General features: G+C 38.1%; 1 protein-coding gene and 2 pseudogenes across 5 annotated transcripts in view; 1 reads left to right on the forward strand and 2 right to left on the reverse strand.

Annotated features, from left to right (window-relative positions):
- Window positions 1-18,866, reverse strand: part of Inpp4b (inositol polyphosphate-4-phosphatase type II B) — an 872,970-nt gene that overhangs the window by 108,956 nt on the left and 745,148 nt on the right. For all 5 annotated transcript variants that reach the window (XM_023706482.1, XM_004646208.2, XM_012512698.2 and 2 more), the window contains one exon: window positions 2,921-3,077. In XM_023706482.1, coding sequence (XP_023562250.1) covers window positions 2,921-3,077 — 157 coding nt within the window. The remainder of the gene's footprint in view (window positions 1-2,920; window positions 3,078-18,866) is intronic.
- On the reverse strand, window positions 4,614-5,619 carry LOC111814044 (annotated as a pseudogene).
- Window positions 11,165-11,332, forward strand: LOC111814046 (annotated as a pseudogene).

Raw genomic sequence — 18,866 nt, forward strand, 5'->3', positions numbered from 1 at the left:
AATCGGAAGTACAGTTTCAACAAATAATACACTGCATATATTCTTCGTAGTGGTTAATTGCTGTACAAGATACAGATTTGTGATACTATTTATAAACACCATTAGAACAAATCATTTTATTCATTAAGAGAATGCAACTATATATCTATCCTAACCACTTTGAATACACAGATACAAAATGGACATTCATTGGTATACCCCATTTAACTGCATAATCTTTACAGCTGCATCAAAATCTAAGTTTTTAATATTTGCTTATTTGATCCGTGAATCTTCAATTTATTATGAAATTAAAGGCATATGTGTCAAGCACACAGTAGATGCCTATGAAAGTGTTTACAGGTGCTGAAAATAAAATTGCAATCTGTGTTCATTAAACATACACACGTAAGTATGTATATTTCTGCAACTGCGACTCTATTAGTTATGTTCAAATCGTAGAGGAAGTCTTCTTCTTTGGGCACTTTGAATTCACCCTTACAAGATACCAGAAATGTATACAGTGAACAAAGATCTATCTTAATACATTGGTTTATTTTATTTATTTATTTCTAATGTAGGTAGTACAGGGTCTACGGGGTCTCACTACACAGATTGGACTCCTAGTGATCCTCCTGTTTTCAGCCTCCCAAGGGCTGGGATTATGGGTGCGTGCCACCACGCCTAGTCTCAATCGCCTTCTCAGCGCATCCCAGAGGTGTGGCCAGCAGGGCACACACCAGGGATCAAACTCCCGGAGTTGTGCTCTGCCTAAGCGGATGCTTTAGTCTGTTGAGCTACCTGGCTGGCTCTAATACCTTGCTTTTTTAAATTTTACTTATTTTATTTACTTATTTTTTAGCACACGGTCTACCTGGTCTCACTACATAGATCGGACTTGTGATTAGCCTGTTTTCAGCCTCCAGAGCACTAGGATTACAGGCTCTGCCACCACGCCCAGTCTCAATCACTGTCTCAGTGTGACCCTCCGGGGGTGGGCAGCCTGGCACGCTATCCCCACAGGGGATCAAACCCCTGCCCCTGGGCTCTACCTAAGCAGGCACTTCAGTCCGCTGAGTATCTTGGATTTAAAACATGCAAAAGTCATTCAAAACTACAAATATAAATAGTATTATTAAATTAACATACTCAAAAGAGTAATTAAAGTTTAAAAGGTACAATAGATACTGTGAAAAGAAATATTTTATTCAATAGGATGAAAAAACTGGGATAAGGAAAAGGACAAATGAAAGAAGGGAGAAAGATATGTTATGTATACATGCAGGATAATTTCAATAATTGTAAGGTGATTTCTGCTGGTCTTTTGAAAGGAACAGTTAACACTTAAATTTTTAAATTCTTTTTTCTTCTTGTTCTTTGGAATTTCTTATACTTTTTTGTTATATTTCTTTTTTTGTTCTTTAAACAAATCTTGCACGCTTATATCTGGTAACCTGAGCAATTCTTTTGAAGATAGCATCATGCAATACAATAACCAGTGTTGAATTCCTATTACTTCACTCAGTGAAATTTTGTATTGTTAAAATCTACAACATGGAAAAGAGAAATAGCTTCAGGATAGAGAGAAATAAGAGAAAATGGATAAACAAAGTCACAGAAGAAGACCTCCTGTTTAAGGTGCTACATAAGCACCGACTGGACAAACACAAATTATAGGCAAAATATAGAAGTTAAGTAGAGCCGTGAAAAAAGAAAAGCTAGTTCAATTTATTCTTTGGGATTTAGAAATGTATCACAATGTAAGAGACAATGTTCCAATTTATTTAAAACAATAAAATTTCCAGATACTGATTAAAAATATTTGCAGAAGTCAATCTATTGAGAAAGTATAAGTGCTGCAACATGAAAAGTTCAACACAAAGTTAATTGAAGACACAAAGTTAATTTTATAAATGTCCATAATTTTTACGCCTCATTTTCTTGAAAGAATAGACCTTAGAAGAAGGTAGAGAACTACCGATTAATCCCTCCAAACACCAGATACCTCACCAAAATGTTATGTCCACTCTAACAGCTGTTTCTATTACATACAGAAAAGTAACCTTGATTCTATGTCAACTAATAAAATAAATAAGTTATTTATGGGGACATGTAGAATTAAAATTTTATCACTTGTGTGATAAATTAGTCAACCTGCTAATAATAAGTTAATAAGACATAGGTTTGAGGATATCTCTGTATCCATTCTTTTCTCCACAGGCAAGCACCTATCTTCACACACCTACACAAGTATGTGTATGCACTCGCACCCAAGGAAACCTAGTGTTACGATATGTTTTTGGAATAACGCACAATCCTCAGAAACAAGGTCACTTATATGTTTTGAGGATAACTTAAAAAAATTCCTACTAGAAATAAGGCAAGAAATATTCTGTAACATTGCGTTCTGTTCAGGAACCAGGAGAGACACTGAATCCTAACAGCTCTCTAGAAATCAGAGTTAACAATAGATGCGTGCTTGTCTAATAAAAATTTGGTGGAACCAGGGATTGAACTCAGGCCCTTGCCCTTGCTGGGGAAGTGCTTATACCACTGAGCCATCTCCCTGGTCCTAATAATAAAAATTTGGGAGAATGTGTAAAAGTGAATTAAACTCTGTCAGACCCTTTAAAAGAAAATTCTGCTCTTCTTTCAAGAAAGCTTTCCTGTGGTAAAAGGAAAAAAAAAAAAAAAAAAAAAAAAAAAAAGAAAAAAAAAAAAAAAAAAAAAAAAAAAAAAAAGAGCATTGCAAACAACTCTGAAAACACAACCAAGATGCAATTTGATAAGCAGCCTTCCATCATTCAAACCAGAGCATGGAAAAGCCTGCTTTCAGCCCTTTCCTCAGAGGCACTACTGCTGGCTCTTCTTCTTTACCATTTTAGCATGATTTTCTCATTTTGTTTATTCAGTTGATGATTGGGGAAAAATGGTTCCTTACCCCTTGGGTGAGATGCAGTGGAGTCTGCCAGTGAAAGGTCCTTCTCCCCGTCTTTGTCGCCGCTGCTGCCTTCGCTGCCGCCGTCTCTCTCAATCAGTTTATCTACCATAGCAATAACGCAGTTCAGGCTCTTCCCCACATTGGCCCACACCCTATCCTGAAAAGAGCATGAGTATCACTACACATTGTTATTCCAAAGACAAAGTAAAATTGGATCAATCTAGGCTAGAGAAGCAATCAAAAGAGCCATCACTAATATGAGGACTGAGCGACTCTACTACTCCTATTAATTTGAGAAGAATATGTACATACGAGAAATCGATTTTCTCTTGATAAATCTGAAATGAAGCTTTATCAATCCTTTTAGGAAGATGATTAATTTTGCCATGTCATAAAAAGATGATAAACTCTTGTGCAAGATTAATTCATAATGGAGCATGAGTTATGATACTTTAAAGTGGAGCTACATCTGTTTTATTTATTAAGACTTAGTAAGAAAGCAAAGGCATCAATATTTTTAAAAAGTAGACCTCACCTGCATTAGAAATTGTTTTTGAATTATAGCAACAATGCATCACCTAAAATTTACCATTGCAGTCAGTTCAATAGCATCGAGAACGGCCACGTCCTTGTGCATACATCACCCCCCTTCACCTCAGGAAGACTTTCCACAGCTCAAACTACAGTGCCACGCCCTTGCACATGAATTCCTGGTTCTTGCCTTCCCCATCCCATAGTAACCATCACGCTTTCTTCTATCTGGATGAATTTGGCTACTCTATGTACTTGAAATTCTGCAAGTATGGTCTTTACTCACCTCTATCAGAAAGGCCCAGCAGTGGTGATGAACCCATGGTATGCCTGTGATTTTCTTTTTAGACAAAAAATGTTAATGTATGAGGTTTTTTTTTTTTTTTTCCTAAACTACAATCCCATTATTTAGGTTTAATTGCAGTTTGGGTACTTTGTGATAAATAAGCAGGATCTGGGTTGCAGTTTGAGCACTCGTCTCTCTCACTGAACTAGAGAATCAATATTCAGATACTTGGCTCGCTAGTATAAGAACCTGAAAGGGTAAACAAAATCTGAGTAGTACAATAGACACTGTGAAAGGGAAAGAAACTGTTCAAAGGAAAGGAACAATTGAGATGAGGGAAAGGAGCAATGAGAGAAAAGAAGGGAAAAAGAAATACATATGTGTACAAACTAGACAACTTGGATAACTGTACTGTTGATTTCTGCTGGTCTATTGAAAGGAGGAATTAATGCATGATTTTTTCTCTCTCTCCTTTTTAATTTTTTATTACTTTTTTGATCATTTTTACATGCTTATATCTGGCAATCCAAGCAACTAATTTGAAGACAACAATATGCAACATAATAACTCTTGCTGAATTTCATTTTGCTCAATGAAATTCTATATCATTTCTGACTTTTTAAACTTTTTGTTCTCTTTAAAAAATAAATAATATAATTCAGATACTTGGATTCTACAAAGTCACTCAAAACCATTGGAGAGAACACATCAGACATTGAAATTCTTTTTCTTTTTTAATGGATGAGGCTGTTAATGGAAAAATTACATATGTGACAGTAGCAGCACATTTCTCTGGGAAACCAGATAGCACTGAGCTTTAGCTCTTCACCGAGGGAGGTGGCACATACACACCCATGGCCACAGTGAAGTTCTCTTCTATGGCTTTTGGGTCAGCTTTGATAGGGCTTCAATGTACTCTTGCTTTACTTCAAAAGCAAACACAGCTTCAGCTGAGACTGAGGAATCAGTGCAGTTGGCCTTAGGCAAATCACAAAGTGTTCCTGTTACAAAGAAGTGTGGACATTCAAGGTCACCATCCAGGTTTGATCTGGTTGGGCCATGTCAACAAAGATGACATCCACCATTGCGATGGGCATGTGTTATTTATGTGAATGTCAGACACCCTGAGACACAGGGATAAAGTTGGTTCTCTCCTTGGACAAGCTGGAACGATCAAGGCCAGAGTGGTGGCAGAACTCAGCTGCATAGACCAGACCATCCAGGCCTATAATGTCAGAGACATGGGAGACTGTGGCACAAGAGGCTGTCCTTAGGTAGAGAACATTGTCCCCTAGACTCAGCATGGATCTGGCCTTCACCACTGATGATTGCTGCAGACAGTTTGGAGCAGAAATGTTCCAGGCTCTATACTTAGTTTTGACTTCTCTTCTGAAATGCAGACTCTTATTGCTATAAATACCTTGCAGGGACCAGATGCTTGGGACCAGTGCATTTTCCTCTCCATGATAAATGAAGACACTCTTGTGCTAGTGAGGTTCCACCAACTCATTCTTCCCTGACTGGTTTCCTCTTTTTTTCCTTGGTGATGACCAAGGTTTTCACCAAAATGGAAGCACCAGACTTGTGGACTCAGGGACACCACAGACTCTCACAGCCACATAAATTAGTGCTCACCCTCAAGGTAGGTTTCAGTCCCCATAAAGTTGGCTTTGGTGGCTGAGGGGACTTTGGTAGCTGTGTAGGTCATGGTAGTCATGGTGAAGGCTGAGGCATCTTTGGTGACTGTCAAGGTCAAGGTAATAGAGGCTTTAGAGGCCGTGGCCAAGGAGGACATGAGGGAGGCTTCCGATCAGAAACTGAAAGTCTGAAGAAGTCCTCACCTGTCTCTCACTGTAGCAATTAGCCACTTGGGGGAATTCATTTCCTAGAAATTGCTTATACTGAGGGGCCTATTTGTCACTAATTTCCTCAGTTTTGATTCATACCTCTTTTTAGCTTCGGGCAATATATAAACTAGATTATTTTATTCATAAAAATTGAATTGATTTTTATAAATACAAGTCTTGGATACAGTTGTTTTGATGAAAGCCAGTAATCCCAGCTGCCCTTCTCCCTCAGCTTCCCATACAACTCAGGTGAAGGCACTGACTCCCGCTTCTCTCTCCAGACATGAGAACCAAGAGTGTTTCTTGGGTTCTGTCTGAATACTACCATAAAACCATCTTTTAGTGATTCTTCTCTCAACTAGAGCAATTGCATAGGCCTGGAGTCTGACTTAGTATAAGGGTAATCACTATATTTTCATCTTTGTAGTTTGGATATTTCTCCTGGACATATAGTTTCAACTAAGCTAATTTTTCAGTTTATAAATAAATAAACTAATTCTGGGGAGGATAAATCAAATGCACTTTATTTGATGGTTGTCTTGTAAAGACTACTTTAGCTAGATAATCCAATCACATGAAACCAAACGTCTGTGTGCAAGCGCACAGGTGTGCATAGTTCAGCTGAAAAAGGCTTTCTATGTAAAGTAGCCCCTACACGTTTAAACACAGGAAAAGTATTCTTGAGGTCTTTATGTGATATGCTACCATGAGATCTTGAGAAAACCACCTCACATCTGGGAAACCGCAGTTGTCTCATCTGTAAATTGGTATAATTTTTGGTCCACCTACTTTACCAGACTGCAGTGGGAGCCACATACAGTCCTGACTTCTGTTAAGGCTCTTGGGAAAATTCTTGTAATTTAGCACCATCATATCTAGCCGTTACGAACCTCCTAAATGAGTCAGTCTTCCTTTCCCTCACCCTGTAATCTTAAATGGAAGGTATGATATTAATTGCAGATAGTCACCCCAATCTTTTCCTGAAGACCAATCTTTCCTCCAAAGAATTAAAAGCATTTCCCTGTAAGGGAAATTAGGACATCAGTGACGTCTGTTAATTACATAATGTTTGCCCACTCCCTAGGAAATGGAAGTGAAGACAGAGCCAGGAGCGCTTGGGAAGTTCACCCATTCAGGAAGGACGCTGAAGGAGAAAACAAACTGAAAGGCTAGGCATCACTTACCCAAAGAGGAATACAAAATATTTGAAAGATAATTTGACATTCATGAATATATTGTTCGTCTTTTACAGATGCTATAGCGCAGTAGTGGTGGACATATGGCATGCGTGTCATTGTGCTTTTCTTTTAAGACAAAAGATGTGAATGAAGAGTTGTTTTTCTAAACCCAAACTTCTGTACTAAGGTTTAACTGCTATGTTGACATTTTGCAATAAATGGATTTGGGTGACAGTCAGTTGGGTACTTGGTTCACTGTTACTGCCACATGGTGTAGGATTTTACTCTCAGAAATAGTAATCTTTGTAGCCAATAGAGAGAGTTTTACTCTCCTAAGAAGCATAGTGAAGCATATTCATTGGCCAAAATTATCTATTCAGTAAAGGTTACAAGGTAAATAGCAGAAAATATATAGTCATAATGCTTAGACGATACATAATCTGGAAGGATGTTTGCTCAGAATGAGAAAAGAGCAGCTCCATTATGCAAAACTCACATACAACATACGAATAATCAAAGTTTCTTTGGAGGTATGCTCAGTGGCAGACTACAGTATTAGTTCATAAAGACTTATTCTATTCCTTTTCTTTCAGAGAGAAGGCCTATGTGGCTGATGGTGAGAGAACACTGGGTTTTACTAGTGCTCTTTTTTATGACCTCCACAGAGTAAAGCCACTGATTTGTATCTTAAGAATTCTTTCTTCACAAGGTAGCACAGGCCCTGACTCTGTTACTTTTGTTGAAGGGAAGGAAAGGAAAAAGGCATGAAAGAGTGAGATATATGGGAAGGAGGAATGTGGGGAGACTTTAACTCAGAAAGAGATTGAGCACAGGAACTGTCTGTATTCATCTGGCACATCCATGTTAGCTCCTTTCATGTTAGCTCCAAAACTATTGATAACATTAATAGTCATTATTTAGTTTTCAAAACAATGAAGAAACATCAGATAAGACACATAGAAAGACACCCAACATTAAAATAAAATTCATTCCAGTTGACTCCAAAGACTTGGATCTTCTTCTGAGTTCCTGCAGAATTAAGGCACACAGAAGCACATGCTACATAGAGGAGTCAGGAAAGGTCAGACAGGGGTGGATGAACCACCTCACAGAGGCAGGATTGGGTTTTAGTTATTTGAGAATTGAAATGAGTGCAATAGCAGACCCTGGAGAGGGCAAAAAGGTCACATTTAAGTCTATGATCAATAGTATCAGTGTGGCAAGGATGGAACAGTCACTGGGGCCCAATTTCTTCTACTTGAGCCAGAGAATACTAGCACAAGGTCAAGATCAATCCCCAGGTAAATTCACATGACTGCAATGGGTTTCAAGGAGGAAAAACAGTAATTCAATTACCAAGGCAATAAAGTATACAGTAACTATTCTGAAACTAGAACGTTAAAGATGGATGGGACAAATTCTTGATGGAGAACCAAGAGTTGTCTAATCTGTTCTCTAATCTCTTCAGCTTTCCTGCCTCCTAGCAAGGGCTAAAGCCTACCACTACTTATCAGAGAAACAGGGAATGACAGCCATTAGCCTATGGGTTTCCTGCTACAAGAAAAAGTTAGAGGCTACAATCAGACCTTTTTAAAATAGAGCCTTAATTTTAATTGGTTTCTTTAACCTTAATGAAATGTGTACCACAAGTGTTCTCCTTGGAGGAGAAGTAGTTGGTCAGTGAGGACACAAAGTGAGTGGAAACTAGCACCAATATTTATTCCGCTCTTATGTGTTGATCTAGGCCTTTATTTATTGCTAAGTTAGGTTCTGAACTCACATAAAGGCCAACCATATTAATACAGTTATAACAACTTGATGGGCACAGAGCAATAGCCAGAGCCATCAGAGCTGACAGTGAGCCATTAGTGTAGGGACACCGTGCATACTCAGCATGTCATGTGGCAACAAACCTGGTATCATCAAGAGTATCCCTGAGTGCTTTGGATCAGCAATAAACTTGGAAAAGTAGGTTCAGTAATATTTAGCTGATCTGCTTGTTTAAAGCCAACTTTTGACAAGGAGAGCTAATCTGGCGGCCCTGTATAGCCTCTGTCATATCTGTATTTCTATGAATAATTTCCCACTTCTCATTGCCAATTTCTGAGCACTGGCTATAAATAGCGAAGTAACAAGGCCAACATCATCTTTAAAAGGAAGCTTCATTTTTATCCTTATGATGAATGAAAGTGCTTTGTACTCGTAAAGTTCCTCGGCTCTGCAAACTTGGGGTCCATGGCTTTGTAGCTCTTTTATTTGAAGCCTACCTTTACTCAGACTGTAAGGTAGAAGGAATTTCTCAGAAGATATTCCATGGTACCGATGGCCCACGTAAGGTCCCAGATACGAAACGTGATGACAGTCAGCAAAATAGGCGCATGCTGCTGCCAAGTGCCATCCCACAGACAGCTCGGGATCATCGGTATGAAAAGTCCAGCCTTAGCACAGTACGTGAAAAGATACAGCTTGTTGGTGGTACAAGTCAGCTGTGAGTAGTGACAGTTGCGCGTCCTCAACTGCGCAGCACGCTGTGGATCGCAGGCAGTGCGCTAACGTGAGCTTTTGTAAATATCGGAGTGGCAGGACTGAGATCCTGTGGATGCTGTAATTTTTAGGAGTGTCTTTCTGCAAGATGAAACTTGTGTCTATGGTTATTATCCTGAGGCCAAAGTTTAGAGACCGTCTGCTTGTGAGAAATTTTTGGTACTGGGGATTGAACTCAGGACCTTGCGCTTGACAGGCAGGCACTTAACCACTGAGCTATCTCCCTTTTATTTTTTTCTTTTTTGTGTGTGGTACCAGGGACTGAACTCAGGACCCTGAACTTGCCAGGCAGGTACTTATTCTGAGCAATCTCCCCAGCCCCTCTCTGGTGGTGTTTTTTGACTTTGATGGAACTACACAAGCTGAGTTTTTAACTAAGGAAAACTACAGTGAATTCTGATTATTGTAATGCTTCTTAGAGTATTAAAGAAATCCTGTGTGCAGAAAGTAGCCTGGAAAATGGGCAGCAGGTGTCATCTTTCATCATGACAATGTACCACGTCACATATTGCTTCCGGTATGGCAATTTCAGCCAAATAAAAACATTATATTGCATCCTCACCCAGTTTATTCACTGGGTCTGGCACTACGGAATTGTTATTGCTCCACAAAGTCAAAATGATCCTGAAAGGTAAATGTTTTGAATAGATTCAGGCATCTACATCGAGGCAGCCACATGTTCTAATTAAAGACACTTGCAAAAGAGAACTTCCACAGCTGCTTCAGAAAGTGTCAGAAACATTTAGGTGGGTATATTTAACATAAGAGGGAGTATCTTGACTGGAATTAATTGCAATATGACTTTCCTGTGATCTTAAAATTTAAACATTAACCATATTGTTTATATAATGTGCTCAAACATAAATGCCCATGTCCGGTAGCAGACACAGGTTTGCACCATCTATCATAAATACATATGGTCCAAACTTTGTTTCCTGTTGGTCTTTCTATTTAATCTTCAATTTCATTATTCATGTAAAGACCTTCATTTCCAAACAAGTATGTTCAGTTCAAAATTCATTCCTGGTCTCACCCTGAAACTCAATCCTTAGTCAGAAAATGGATTAGGACAGTTACTATTTCTTCAGTAGTAACCCCTTTATTTCCCTGTTTTGGATCTTGTCCGGGTGTCCATGATAATTGGTCAGACGGATCTACCCTTGAGCGTCTCAGCCATCTTCATTGACCACCGTGCTTACTCCACCACTTCTGATCCAGTGCAGGGCTAGTCCTCCAGCTAGCCTTGCCTTCTTCTCTCAGGCTGAAGCCAGCCCAGCGCTTCCACAGACCTTACTATTTCTCCTTCTTCTGAATCAAAATGAAAACTATGCAGACCTGTCGCTTCGATGTCTTAAAACATGTTGTTAAGTTAGCTGAACACACATTTGTTAGACATTTGCTAAATGTATGCTCAGCATTAAATATCAAAGATGTGAAGGAAGCTTCGGAGGACCTAGTGCTCCTAAGGTGACACGCGCTGGATTCCATGCCTCCAGTGGTGCTTCCCTCGTGTTCCACCAATCGCAGCTCTCTCACTTTCAAGTCTCACCATCTCCACAAAGCTTTCGTGCTGGTCTCTCCCTACTGAGCATTCCTCCGGCCTATAAGAGACAGTAGGCTCTGTGTGGGAAATGGCTTCTGAATTACTTCTCTTATTTTTGAGGCCTATTACTCTCCCGCTAGATAATAAATGAAGAAAAAATTAATAGGCAAACAAATGAAAGAGAAAAGGAAGGAATAATTTATCCTTTTTCACTGTGACATAATCTCTTCAAATATTTTTGACATTTTTAATGTGAATACAGGCACAGGATTTTTTGGAATAAGTGTCAACATATCTGCTTCGTTTATGGGTGCTGTCACTTCTTGGCCTTTTGGCTAAGATCAAGCGTAGTGTCTGTTCTTTTGTGGGTGCTAATCATCTTGCTTGAATTAGATGACATTGCTGTTATATTCCCGTTCCCTACAGCATCCCAGTACACTATTTACAGTTAATTGACTTGCTAAGTTGATTGACTTAATAACACACTACTTAGGAGTAAAAGGAAATGATGATACAAGCATAAGAAGCTCTTATTACACACATCTTTAGGTCCAAGTTAGAGTCAAGCTCCTGCCCTAATTGGCTGAGTTCACCCTATTACCACATATTACAGCTTTCAATTTAGTGAAAATATTAAGTAAAATATTGGGGTAAGGACAATTGGGAAAATTTCACTGATTGACTATTTCTTTTAGTTTTAAATTGATAATCAGATGTAATAAAATAGTATAATCGGGCCAGTGAGATAGCTCAGCAGTCTAAAGTGCCTGCTTAGGCAAGGTTAGGCAACTGCAGGGACTGCGGTTTTGATCTCTGGCTTCACATGCCATGCCAGCCATACACACACACACACACACACACACACACACACACACACACACACACACACAGCATAATCTACACCATTATATAATTGCACAACTGCTTGAATTATACATTACCAGTTATTATGATGCATAAAACCATTTTCAAGGATGAATGTTTTAACTCAATTTACTCTAATATATTTAGTCAACACTGTCCTGGTACATAGCTTATTATTTTTTTTCACTTATTAATAAAATTTTGGGGGATCTAAAATTATTAACTTAGAGAACAAAATCTCATAATTTGCAGTAGAATGTATTAAACTTTAGTAGACCAAATTATAATGCAATCATACGTTTGCAAACATGTATATGCAACTTATACATTCATCAGAATGTATGGTCTTGAAGCAAGTATTGTTAAAGTTAGGAAAGTACTTCAAAAGGGAAGTTGAGGCTGGTGAGATAGCTTAGCAGACTAAAGCACCTCCTTAGGCAAGCTTAGGCAAGTGCAGGGACTATGGTTTGATCCCTAGCCTCATAAGCCATGCCAAACCCCAATGCCGGCTGAGCTGGTCCAGAGAGAGAGAGAGAGAGAGAGAGAGAGAGAGAGAGAGAGATTGGTGTTCAGACATAAAATCAAGGGCAAAGACAATCATCACATTAGCAGGAATAAAATATCTGTCAAAACAAAGATTAATTGCAGCAGCTGATTCAGCTAATCCATACATTCACCTATTTCTGCATTAACTTGGAAAATTTAGAAGAATACATTGGACCAATATGTATAAAGTACTGTGTTAACTGCTATGTAACAGGTAACTGAAGGTGAAAGTGTTATCTACTTGTGAGGAAATCTAAAACTGGGCAGGATTTCATGAATATGCATGCGCATAAAGCTCTCATTTGGGGTTTCTTTTCTTTAATAGAACATTTGTGCATTTTAATGGACCAGTCATGAACTTTGCCTAATCACCTTTTGTGGACTCTAATGTTGAATAAGTATTCTAAGCACATTTCTCTTGAGTAAAATGGACTGAAGAAGTTCAAGAATCATTCTCATCTGTCAAGAAAAGGGGATAGATGCCATTCCACTGTCAGGTAGGGAACGACTGGTTCTCCCTGTCTCTGCCTGCTTTTTCTGATTGGGAGAATGACTACTTTGAATGGTTATTCCTCATTAAAAGACCCCAAAACCAAGCAACCCTATTCTCTGTGACTCAGGGATGAAAAAATAAAAGGTGTTGTTTCCAATTTATATTTGCTGGAAGCATTTCAAGAAATTATGTCTGTGTAACTGGGACCTTTGCAATGGTTTATGAATAATCAAAGAACATTAAAGTTGCTACCATTGGGCTTTCTAGAGGCGTCTAGTAACCCTTAACTAATCATGTTTGTGGCTTCTGTCATTCATGATCTCCTGGGTCTATCAGAATTATATCAGAGTCCAGATTTAAAGATATCTGATACTGGGCGTGGTGGCTCACATCTGAAATCCCAGCACTTGGGAGGCTGAAAACAGGAGGATCACTATGAGTCTGATCTGTATAGTGAGACCCTGTGGTGGACCCTATGCTAAAAAACAAAAATATAAAAATAAAATTGAAAAATAAAGTTATTTGAAGATGACTTGACCATTCAGCACAGAGTTGATTAAGACACTGGGAAATATGTACTGAGAGGGGAAAATTTTGAAGAAGGGTAGAATAATCATCGTGGAGTTGGTTAGGACATTTGAAAATAAGAATTATGAAAAGGAGGATGTGAGTAGGTATGTTTCCCTGGTAGAGGAATATAAAATCTTCAGAAGAACTTATGAGTTCTACAGGGGAAAAAAGGTACTAGAAACAGTATAGTGTTATAATAAACTTAAGTATCTTTTTCTTCAAAATAAGAAGACAGGGAAGAAAATGTGAGGCCAAACTTTGAAGTCATTAATCTGTGAAAGAGTACTGGGTGCCTTTTATGTGCAAGCATTCTACTACATCAATGAAGAAGACATTGCATTTTCCTTTAAGAGCCTCTTATGTTCAGAAACACATGAAAACAGGCATGTAAGCAGCTTATTATAATTGTAATTCAGTAGTCACTAGGTTATGTGTGTGGAATGCAAGATAATGCTATATTATTCAAAATCTTTTGGATTTGAATATGTATATATGCACAGTATGATGTAATTTACAAATAAATGGTTCTATTTTAATAGTTATATTACTCATTTGGTAACAGCAAGGAGTTGCCTTTAAATGGTTTATTCACAGGTTAACATCAGACTATCTATGCTAATTAATTACTTCTAAAGAAGGATAGTGATAAATTTCCTTCTTAAGATCAGGTTAATGTTTTCACATAGTATATATAAGTAGACAAAATATCTTTTAAGTGTCAATTTGGCTAGGTATCTTTACATGATATCTGGTCTAAAATTAGTTTATTTATTTTTATCTTTATCTTTATCTTTTTTTTTCTTTTCCCTGTAAGTAAGAACTAAGATGAACACAATAGCTGACAAGAGAGGCTCAGAAAGTCAATGCCTATATATTGCCCTTGGAGGGACCTGGGGAAATATGTGTGTCCTAAACAGTTAGCAATGTTTTGCAACTAGATACACTTGCAGCTACCCATTGTGACAATGCCTACGTTTATACAGCTCCAACCCTAGTCCTGTCACTCCTAAGGCTTCGTGCTTTCCCTAGAGAAAACAGTATGAAGTTGTTAAGAAAAGTATCAGGAGGTGGTTTATATAAATCTTATTCTAAAACACAATTGAAGTACTGAACTGCAGAGAAGTCTCAAATTTTCCAGGTTACCTGTGGACTCTATTAACAGGATGTTTGACATACCTATTACTATGAATTTATTGTACTGTTTCTAAAGCCTATTTCTTGATCACAGACTAATGTGGATCATTAATTGCCTTTCATGACAAAAACACATTTATCATAATTAAGAATAGTAAATGTCATCTTAGGTTCAGAATGGTCACAAACATTTAAAATTTGCTTTATATCTGCAACATAAAGGAAGAAATTAATTGAGGTACTTGGATGATGAACTGTTGTCTGATATAAAACTACAGTTCAACTAAAAATGTGTTTGAGACATATTTAAATGATAAAAATAGTCTTGATGTTCCATACTTTGTGATAATGGATTAGAATTTAAAGCCGTGAAGATTACTTTTGCAATAATTTATTTCAGTGGAAATAGGCAAATGCAGACCCAAATCACCCACACAATAACTTTCATGTTAAATCGTAGTGTTGTGGAGAACAGTGTAATTACCAGAAGGTGTAAAACTGGGTCAACCTAATGGTGTAGCTCCACAATGGGCTTCCAAATTCTGGACAAACTAATCTTGGAATTCCAGCTGCTGGGTGCGTCTGCTGTAGAAACGCAAAGAAAGCAATGCAACGTGGCAGCCTTCCGGGCGAAGGATAAGGAATGCTCTGCCAGTCTATTTCCCGCACAGAATGTCATTAAGTTCCATTGCTTCCTTTCAAATTTAGTTGCTTATGGAACTTTTTATGAAAATAAATCTGAATTGGATAAACCTGATTGGATATATGGGCCAATCAGTTACAAAATAAAATTCAGCAAATCACAGGCATGTGTTGTAAGTGATTACTTTTGTTTCAATCTCTACCATACGATGGGATCGTTGGTATCTAGGTTCATAAGTTGTCAGTTTTGTCAAGCGCACTATTAAAGCCACAACAGCATCCCTACAATGTGGAGTAACAGGGATTTCTTTTCCTGATCACAAAAGAAACGCTGTTGATGCATCAGCAGACTCAAAAGCAACCAAATATTTATTTTAAGAAGAAAAGGGCAATTGTGTCTCAGCCTTTTGGCTAACATCAAGTGAAAAATAAATGGGCAGTTAATACAAATGTGAAAACTGTTGCAAGCTCTATCTAAAAAAAAATTAAACAAAGTTGTTGTTTCTTAAAAATTCAAGCTACCATAATCTTATGTACAAGCCTAAATCAATTTAAGTGATTGTAAGACAATTTCATATATCACATGAACTCAGTTATATTAATTTAAACACTGATGGCTTCCAGAAGTTGAATATATTTGCAATCAGCATCGTAGCTTTTATAAGAACTAATTAATAAAAGTTATATACAAAGTTACATTACCAGTACATTTAATAGCAGCCTCTAAAGGCATTTTCAATTAGCTGAACTTTCTCTGAATTTACTCAGTCTATCAAAGTTTCAATAAAGCTCTCAAAATAATGTTAATTGTGGATGACTTTGGTGAAGTTTTTCTGCTGAAATTAAAAGGATTACCACACAGTTGCCCAGCAACATCAACAAGAATATATATTACAGCCCAACTTAGTTATCATGGCCAACAAAATGTTAAAAATATGGTAAGAGGAGAAAAAATGAGCTCTAGAGAATGGGATTATTTTCCTGTAACTGTGGTCAATTTAAATGGTGCATTTAGATGCTTTTGAGAAACTCTGGGTTCTGGAGTAGATGCAGAAAGGATTTGAAAGGAGACAAAGAGGCACAGAATGTTGTCATTCCTCCTTCTGCCTTTGAATGAAACCAAAAGAAGTAGGAAGGCACATCTTTATGAGCAGAACAGTGTCACGCTTACCACAGAAGCCCCTGCCATGAGCCAGCAGCCATGCGCTTGACACTGCACCCCTCACCAGCCTCCACAGGAATGCAATGCATCCTCATTGTTTCAAACCTTACTAAGAAGCTCATCTACTTGCTTCCATAGCTAGAAAAAAAGTAATTATTCAGTGTCATCCACCCTCACCAAACTGTGTTCATTTCTACCCTGCAGAACGAGCAGAAGGTAACACTTCTGCCTGGGTCCCTAGGACAAGAATTAATTGACCTTTTCCTCCCCTCCTCCCCCCTCCCCTCCCCTTCCCTTCTCTCTCTCCCTCCCCTCCCTTCCCCTTCCATCCTCTTGTTCTCTCCTGGGTTCACCCCAAGATGGTTCAAAATTTAAATAACTGAGTTGCAATCCTATTTGCTAAGGCTGTCTTGTAGCATCTGTTTCTCCTGGCTTTTGTTGTAACATTTTGTAAGGATCTCTCCTATCTTTTTGCCCTTATCTCTTGCTATCCTGTGCTTCCATTACATAATGATCACGCTTCTTGTGGGGCTTGGCACAGGTACATAACATATCTCAAATCTTTTCTCATCCCCTTTGCATATTCTTCCTTCTACCGTCCTTCTCTTTTGATATTCTTCCCTTTGGAAAATAAGATATCTTCTTACCTGCCATCACCGACTTTTTTGTGCTCTTCACTCATACTTTGCTTTCTTCAAATCAGAGAAACTATGACCTATTAAAACTTGTGCATCTGATTTAACCCACTCAATATTATGGTCTTGAGGTATATCAACTTTCCTACGAATCACTCGAGTTTACCTTTCTTTATGGTACAATAGTACTTTATTGCATACAAATACATTTTATTTCTCCTTCCATCTTTTAATAAACACAGATTGCTTCCAAGATTTAGCTATTATAAATTGTGCTAAAAACACAGGTATATGTGATAAACATATACAAACCAGAAAGGAAAGCATCAAGAAATCAAATAATAAATGCTGGTGATGCTGCAGGAGAAAGGAACTCTTCTGTACTGCTGGGAAGGCAGACTAACAGCACTCTGGAATCAGTATGGAGATTCCTCAGAAAACTACCACTAGAAATTCCATTTGACCCAGCTATTCCCTTTCTAAAGATCATCCTGAAACTGTTAATAGATCTTAATTGACTACTAGACTCTGAGCTCCAGTCTTGCTTGCCTTGCCCTTCGAAACATCCATGCAGTGGAAGAGCTCACCAATAAAAGAGGAAAGAAGGAGGGAAGCAACTCAGTTGTGCCCCAAATTTTCTGATCAAGGAGATTATGGGGCCACAGAGGAATGTGACTGATGATGTAGAGTGTGCCTAAGGAGAGTCACATGGAGAGAAAACATTCTCTCAGGCTTTCACAGAGAGCAAATTGGTCAAGCAATCACTGTGACTCATCCACATGGCTGACACTGACAAAGGATCTCCAAACTGCAGTATAGGGTTACAGGATAAATCCTGAGGGGATTTGATTGACCTTATCAGATACAAAAGTTACATTTCTTTTTCTTTTTCCGACTTTATCATTCTTTATAGCTGAGTAATACTACATTGTGTAAAAATACCACATCTTTTTTCAAGCATTCCTCAGGTAATGGGCATCTTGTTTGTTTCCAAGATTTGGCTATCACAAATTGTGCTGCTATAAACATAGGCAAACATATATCCCTATGATATGATGTTTTCAGATCCTCCAGGAAAATTCCCAGTAGAGGAATAGCTGGTTTAAATGGGATTTCCAGTCCAACCTTTCTAAGGAGTCTCCACACTGATTTCCATAATGGTTACACCAGTCTACATTCACCCAACAACAAATGTTGGAGAGACTGTGGGGAAAAAAGAACCCTTCTCCATTGCTGGTGGGAATGTAGATTGGTACATTTCCTGTTATATAGGTCTTGCTTTATCTTGGTCTTAACTGTCTAGCAGAAAAGTATAAAAACGAGGCATATAAAGTAAAGCCCTATTAATATGCTGAGCTGTAAAAGGCTCTAGTCAACAACTTCTGCAGATAACCTACTACTATTGTGGACTGCTGGACTGAGCTGAATTGTTTTGCTGAATGCAAGCACCTGTAATATTTAGATGCCAATAGAATACCCATCTCTGACAGGACTAAACAGAAAAAGGGGATACAAAGGAAGGACCATTTTGTATTTGTATACACAGAATAGTTAGGATAGATATACAGCTACTTTCACTTAATTCAATGAGATGAAAGATTTGTAGTAATAGTGTTTGGACAGGATATCCTGTCTGCTTCTTCTACTATGCATAACCACTAAGAAGATAACAATGTGCAATGTATTAATTATTGAAAATATCCTATTAATCAGCTTTGAAACTGTCTCATTGATATTTGTTCCTCAATAAAATAAAATTTAAAAAAAGGAAGGAGAGACATAGTGCTAAAAGTGGGATAAAATTGCAGTGTGTGGTGGGGGGTCTGCCTAGGACAGAGCGAGGCCAAGGGTGAAAAGACAAGAGCCCCAGCCCCAAAGCCTCACTTGATTTAATATAAGTATGGTAGTTGTTTGTAAGAAGGTTAATTAAATAACATAGAACATCTTTCCTCAATTCATATTATATATATA

The sequence above is a fragment of the Octodon degus genome, unplaced genomic scaffold (genome assembly GCF_000260255.1).
Source record: "Octodon degus isolate 3935 unplaced genomic scaffold, OctDeg1.0 scaffold00260, whole genome shotgun sequence".
Taxonomy (NCBI): domain Eukaryota; kingdom Metazoa; phylum Chordata; class Mammalia; order Rodentia; family Octodontidae; genus Octodon; species Octodon degus.